Genomic DNA, 7,621 nt, shown 5'->3' with positions numbered 1-7,621 from the left:
TAATGATTGTAAGTGACTGCATGTCATGAATCTTTCTTTTCCTTTTTTTTCCATTTCTAGAAACAGAATACTTATATAAAACTGGAGGATCAGCATGGCTTCAGTATTAGATGGGAGTGACTTTTCGACTTGTTTTTACTGAACTGCTGAACTGTGGAAAAGAAGAAATGATCAAGCTGTGAAAATTCTTGCAGAACAAAGGCTGCTAGGATTAAAAAACTAAACTGGCCTTCAACCAAACTTCTGACGCAAAAATCTAAAGAAAATGTTTGTCAAATCCAATCATTCTACTTTTTGTAGACTGAAAGATGCTGACAACCATGAATGTATCAAGTCTTGCATTTGCTTAAAGCAAAGCGAACATGTTTAGCCTCTATTTTGAAATATGCCCAGATACAGATGTTCTCAATTAATGAATTAACAAGATTATTGTTGTTTTTGTTTGTTTTTTTGCTTCTTTTACGATGTGCTTGGTTTTTTTAATATGCATTTCGCAGTATCGCATTAGAAAAGGTTGATGGAAACAGCAAAATTTGAAATAACTTTCTCAATTTTGTTTTTGCGCTCTCTTGAGGTGGTTTTGGCTTTTACCGAAAAGGAATTAATGTGCTAAACGGGAGATGGAAACACATTTGCCAAATAAGTTGTGACGTGTCAAACATTTACCTCATATGACACTGTCGGCGTCTTCCTAGGTAATGCCATAACGTGCACACAATTGCATTTCTTTCTCTAGAAATGCATGCTCCAGACAGCATGTAACATCGGCAACACCAGTTCACATGACAGAACAATTACAACTTACCCAATGGCAACACATTCCTGAAGTCCTCCCTCCTTTTTTGTAGATGTGCGGTCCATGCTAGTTTGCAACCTCTACTTCCTGTTTGTTAAAGGCACCTGGGATGTCAACTTCTGATCAAATTACGCTTTGCGTAGCCTGATTGATTTGCTTCAAACCAGTAGATGAAAACATTCCAGATTCACATTTTCCTTTTTGCGACATTTTTAAAATTTGCTCCAAATTCGCATGACAATTGGATGGAAACCTGGCTATTAATAGGATAAATCTGGTTCCACAGCTCCAGCTCTTTAAACCGTTTTATTATTGTTCTAAGTGTTGAAATGGGGAAGTTTAGGTGCACATCTATTTTACACTTCCTGATTACACATCTGTGTTGCTTAAAGAGCATCTTCTCTTCTCTTTCCTGTGTAAAAGAGTAGCTAAAACAAACGGCCCCCTAGATAATGTTGCAATGAAGCAGGAAGTCCTGAATTACTAATTACTTTCCTGGAGACTCTAATCAACTTAAATCATTAATGCATTTATTTTACTGGAATTGTAAGGCTCTGCCAATTAGTGTTGCTAAAAACAAAATCAGCTATAAAAACATGTTTATTTACATAGTATTTTTTCCACTAAATACATGTGCTCAAATTATAGGCTTATTTGTGAGGGGAATTTCAATGTTTTAGATCATCTCAGCAGAGATGATTCACTTGTTTTATTTATGCTTCTTGTGTCCTAAGTTTGACTTGCAGCTACGATCCCTTTTTGGAGTTTATTTTCCAACTCTTTTTAGTCTTATGTCAAAACATTTAGTGTTTCTGTCCAGATTCTGGGAGAAGATCTGATCCTGAAACGAACAGACAGTCCCATCAGCAATAGAAAGTAAAGTTTTTGACACCTCAGACAGACTGAGGGTTGCCTTTGTCTGCTGATGCCGCAGGTCTCCCAAGTCCTCGGGGTCTGGACAGTAAGAGTAACGATAAACCAAGAAGGGTCAAAAGTTTGCGGTGCCGCCGAGGTTTCATGTAACAAAAAACTGTGCAGGTTTGTCCCAGGGCGGAGAGCAAGCCTTGAGGCTGCGACGCGTCCTCTCCAATGTTCTGGAAAGCTCTGTGACCTTGTGAAGTGTTGTGTTACGCCTCCCCGGCTTCTCCCAGAACAGAGACTCCTTTGAGGGCGGATTATGAAAGTCAAAAAAGAGAAAGGAACAAGAGACAAGACTGTTATCAGTAAATCAAGAACAGAATTATGAAAACAAAACAACCATCCATAACAGCATGTAATTCAGATTTACTTAATGAGCTTTCTTAACCACCCAGGTGCTTAACCTTTGCATTCTTTGTTTGCTTTGATGCTGTTCCAGCTTCCTGATTTATGTTTTTAATACATTTTTCTCCCAGTCTTCAGATTTTACCTTGGGGGAAAAAATGCTGAAGCGTAATCTTTTCTTTGTGTCTTGCAACTTCACCTAGTTTACCAAAGGTGGAGCATTACTCTGAACCTCAAACAGGGAAATGATTACAAATGTTAGGTTGAAAAAAGGTTAAGCATTTTTACTATTCACACATGCTTTTTAATTATTTTATTTATAGTATTGAGTTTGAAAGAAAAAGAAGAACAAAATGTTCTGGTAACTGCAAGAGACCAATAAATTGATTTCTTCTAAAAAATGTATTTGTTGATTAATTGATTAATTATAGCCACGGCATGGTAAATACTATATATTTTATGGTTCATCATGTACCCTTCCGTCATTGCAAATAAAAAAGAATGATTCTGTAAATACATCAAAACTAAGAATTCACTCTACTTTGAGTATGCTATGATGCACTTTATGTCGGAATTTCCAGCTTTTTAGGTTTTGCTTTTCTTCTTTGTTTTCAATATTTAATTTTCTTGCCATATTCTAAAAGCTCTTGCCATATTCTGTTGTTAATTTATTACATTATTTTTGGGTTCTGTCCTTTGTACATTACTATATTGTTCTTAGATCTCTGGTCATTTATCGGCCAGGAAAGTCCTGATTGGTGCATATCTGCTTTTGATTAATACTTTGGTTATTTAAAGCTCTTAAATTATGAAGTCTGTTTCTTTTCTGTCGTGTTCTTCAAACTGCTCATCTTATTTTTCCATTTTCTCGTTTCTCTAGGTGTGTGTGCGCATCTCCACGGCAGAGGGTGAGTCATACCCTCCTCTGTCCGAACCATCTTGGTAAATTGCCGGCCTCACAAAGCCGAAGAATCTCAGCTCGGCTGGTAAATAAAGCCGCCGTCCTTCCTTCCACGCAGCGTGGGAGAAAGTGCCGGTGTGGCATCTCGGTGAGGCTGATAGCTGGAGTGAAAGCGGCGTTGAGAGATCATCTTTCAGTGTGAGCCACTCACCTTTCATTGCCATGGCCCCGTAAAGCCGGCTGTGAGGGGCCAGGCTGCCGGTGGGAACGGACTCAGGCTCTCACGTGGACGCATTCTGCAGAGAGGCGCGGTGCACCCATGCAGAGCATCTCCCTCATGAGGCTGAAGTCTCATACATGAGCGAGGAGTCATGCGGTTGCATGGATGACCTTCATATGAGATTAAGATACTTTGGCACACTTTTTTCCCCCCCCCCCTTTATGCCCAGAGGGTCTGTGTGGCGGGAGCAGAGCGAGAGGTGGTATTGATCCCTCTGCTTTATGAGTTTTCTTCACTGTGAGAGCGTGTCTGAAAGGCAGAGGGAGCCAGCATGGCCAAGCCTCTCCTGAGGATACAGCGCTACTTCTGCAGGAAACCCATCCGCTTCTTCTCCCTCATCTTGCTCTACCTGACTGCAGGGAGCCTTGTGTTGCTGCACTCCGGCTTCGTCGGGGACAGCGGCCCCGGTGCCCGGGGGGGCCGGGACCCTGTGGTAGCTTCAGAGGCGGGGGGCCGGGCTTCGTCATCAGACACTCGGGGGCTTGGCATCATGAACAGGGTGTTCAAGGAGACGCGCAGGTCCGGCCGGAGATTCGGACCTCGCTGGATGAGGAAGAGCGGACAGGGGGGCCACGACACCGTGGGAAGAGGGGGAGACTATACCAGCAGCTGGAATCGAGCTCTCAAAGGACGCAATGCCAAAGACATAGACGACGGAAGAGGTGAGGAAAAAAAGTCTGTATGGTAGTGTCTTATTATTACCTCAGTGATAAATTCATTTAATTTAAATCCACAATAACATCAGGGAGCAGTGAATTCCCTGATATGGGGAATAGTCGAAAGTGGGACTTATGAGCTTCAAAGCAGGTGCAAAAACATCTGCAGCGTCCAAAGTTAGACTGGTCAGCGTGCAAGAAAAACAAGGAAGAACAATACCCAATGGAAGAGTTGTAAGGATATACAGCAAAACCTTTTCATATTAAAAGGGTGAATAGGCACACACACACACGCACGTGCACACACACACGCACACACACACACACACACACAGTGTCCCAGTTTATCCTATTATAAAACCGATGCACAAAGAAAATCTCTCCAGCATCAGTACAGCTCAGAGCTGAAAGCTGTATTTGGTCTTGGGAAAGATCTGAGGAGTGTGGTGAGATAACAGATAAGTCCTCTGTGTTATTTATTTTTTTTCTTTGTAAATCCTTCAAGGATCTTAGTCTCTGTCCTCAGCTGGAGCTTTTCTTTGTACTGCCCGGCACATGTTCAGAGAAACACTAATATGACAAAGCCTATAGAGAGCATGCCGCTCCAAGAATTCCCATTTTACCTGCAATTACTGAAGACGGCAGCCACGCCGCGGGTTTACGTGTAAGCTCCTGGTTTAAACATGTGGCGTAATGTGTAACAAGAAAGGTTTTGCTTTGAGGACTGGCTTCCTTTTCAGAACTGATGAGCTTTTTTAGGTAAAAATAGTTTGTCAGACAATTTCCTCAGTTTTTTTCATCCCTACTCAGAGGTAGTTTTACCCAAACTAAGTCCAGTTAGTGTTTTATAATTATATGCTGCCTATTCTTCCTTCTCTACTTAAATTTTAAAATATATGATTTATTACTAGTTATTTTAACTGGAAGTATGTGAACATTTACAGTTCCTTACAAAAGTATTCATTAATCAGAGAGGAATCACAGAGACCAAAGGTAACCCTGAAGGAGCTGCAGAGCTCCACAGCAGAGACTGGAGGATCTGTCCATAGGACCACAAGAAGCCGTATGCTCCATAGAGCTGGGCCTCATGAAAGAGTGGTTAGAAGAAAAAAAAACATTACATGTTAAAAATAAGAAGGTACGCTTCAAGTCTGCCAAAAGGCATGCGATGAAACTAAAATTTAACTTCTCAGCCACCAAAGAAAATAATACAAACACGGCACTTCCCATCACCCCAAGAACAACAGTACACAGTGAAACATGGCGGTGGCAGCATCATGATGTGGGGGGAACTGTTCCAAGTGGAAGGAAAGATGGATATAGGTATGTTCTTGGGCCAAGCATGTCAGTCTGCCTGTGTTTTGTGACTGGATCGGAGGTTCACCTTCCAGCAGGACAACGACCCAAAGCATACAGCTTTGGCTTGTACTGTGGTTTAGGGGAAACATGTAAATATGTTGGAATGGCCTAGTTAAAGTCCGGACCTCAATCCAATGGAGAATCTGTGGTTAGATTTGGAGATGTCTGTTCACAAGCAAAACCAAGACCAAACTCCCAGCGGCAACATGTGGCGAGCTCCCAGAGACGTGTCCAAAGTGACTTCCAGCAGCAAAAGGTGGCTCTGCAAAATACTGACTTTGAGGGATGTGAACAGTTATGTACTTTGGAGTTTTTTGTTATTTTTGTCCTTTTTGTTGTTTGCTTTACACGAAAAAAATAATACATCTTTAAAGGTGTAGGCATGTTCTATGAATTAAATGGTGCAAACTGACAAACAAGCCGTTTCAATTCCATGTTGTGAGGTAACAAAACATGAAAAATACTGAAGTGGTGAATACTTTTGCAAGGCACTGTATGGTTTTGCAACCACACAGTTTTCAAATCCTGTTCTTGAGATGCCAGAGAACGGGCCAGACTTCTATGGCTGTGCCAAGCATTGGGTTTGCAGGGCTGGCCCTCCATTGCTGCTGTGCACTGCCAGTCAGCTGGCTGAAACAAAGCTCTGACACTTTTTCCTTGCTTATAAGGAAGACAGCTTTGGAAATGTTTCCGGACAGTCATGCTGTTGAAACTAACAGAGAGCAACCCATTACTCTTCCTAAGTCAACTTTGGTTTAAAACTGCAGCTAGCAAGTAATGAGCAGGAAGTGTGTAAAGCAGCTCACTGAAGGCTACCCACTGGAGCAGATAACCTGACTAATTGACCATCTAACAGCAACTTTACACTCCCATTGTTACTCTGTGAAACTGTTTATTAGATATTTTTACTGACGTCTATGTATCAAAATGCAAAATACCAATGAATAAGTGTTATAGATAACATTATTATAACCGTAATAATGAGAATGCTAGATTATTGTAGGATAAGCAATTTTAAATAGAAGCAAGTAGGTTGTACTTTACATTTTGTACATTTGTATTTAAATACTACACACTGGGAAGCTGATATTTTTACTCTACATTTTAATACTGTAAGGCTTTCCTCCATGTGTTGTGCTCAAATCTCCCCACATAATTAGAAATTCATCGGCAACACAGGTCATGTCAAATTTATTATCAGTAAAAGCAGATTTAATATTGCAATCATCATGATTTTAAATCTGTTTAGTTTGAACTGTCATAATATCACAAATCCAACTTGAATACTAAATTATTTAAGAATTTGAGGAAATTGTTGTAAAGTGGATCTTTAAATGAAGGACACAGCTGCCTTGAAATAAAATCTGGGCTTACTAAAGTGGAGATTTTTATCCTCTCAGTAAAAAACTATACATGTTTGCCAACCATCTAGGTTGGTTACAGCTAGACTGGCAGATAAATATCCTATTTTGCTTTTCTTCTAACACTCAAATCAAGTATTACTCTATATAACACCTGAATCTCTAATAGAGTTGCACTATGCATAGCTGCACTATGTCAATTATTTTTTTTGTGTGTAAGGGTTCAAAGGGAACATGCAAGCCAGGACTGCTGAGTCTGATCTCCTGGGAAAAGCCTCCAACATCTGGGAGCGTGATGGAGGTCAAGCCAGAAACACAAGCAAATATTTTCTATTCATCTAGAAACCCTCCGAGTCACAGTAACCTGCCCCGCTGTGACACGCAGAGTAGAAAATCAAAGAATATTTTTTCCTAACTGCAACAGAGCCGAGCGATACCGCTGCCGGCTCAAGGACGACAACACCAACCTGTTTCTAATGTATACTGAAGCTTTGGGTTATCAGATGAAACGAGGCTCTCTGTCTGGCTCGCCCCTCCCTCCATTCCTCTTTTCTCTATTGCTAACCGTTTGGGACAGCAGCTGAATGTGATGATGGAGTAATTAATAGCTCCAAAGCATTTGTTTTCCCTAATGCATCCAGCAGCTCTCATCACGCTTGCTTCCTGAAACGTCTGTATCACACTCCTTTATCTGGGAAGTGATGATGTTCCTCTGCTTATTACAAACACTTTCCTTCTCTCGGGGTCTGCGGAGCAGATTTTAGGAAACAGCACGATCCAAGGTGCTGGCCGCAGCATTTTTTTTTTTTTGTGCTGCGTGCTGCAAAAAGAGCAGAATGCCGCCTACTTCCCATTCGAGGGGGAGAGGAGATTCCCTGGAAATCGATGGGGCTAAAACACTGAGCAGGGTACAATCAGGTGCATCTAAAGTATCATCCCTTTGTGTTCATGTTGCTCTGAGTCCAGAAACATGCGAAGCATTTAATCAGCATTTCGTCACAGATT

General features: G+C 41.3%; 1 protein-coding gene across 1 annotated transcript in view; it reads left to right on the top strand.

The window, feature by feature from the left end:
* The first annotated feature begins 3,094 nt into the window (after positions 1–3,094).
* wscd2 (WSC domain containing 2) overlaps positions 3,095–7,621 on the top strand; it is a 28,917-nt gene continuing 24,390 nt past the window's right edge. Inside the window, exon 1 of the mRNA XM_012863579.3 lies at positions 3,095–3,902. Coding sequence (XP_012719033.2) covers positions 3,512–3,902 — 391 coding nt within the window. The 5' untranslated portion in view covers positions 3,095–3,511. The remainder of the gene's footprint in view (positions 3,903–7,621) is intronic.

The sequence above is a fragment of the Fundulus heteroclitus genome, chromosome 12, assembly GCF_011125445.2.
Source record: "Fundulus heteroclitus isolate FHET01 chromosome 12, MU-UCD_Fhet_4.1, whole genome shotgun sequence".
NCBI lineage: Eukaryota > Metazoa > Chordata > Actinopteri > Cyprinodontiformes > Fundulidae > Fundulus > Fundulus heteroclitus.
Note: the sequence above shows the minus strand (reverse complement) of the source record. Positions and strands in the feature narration are given on the sequence as shown.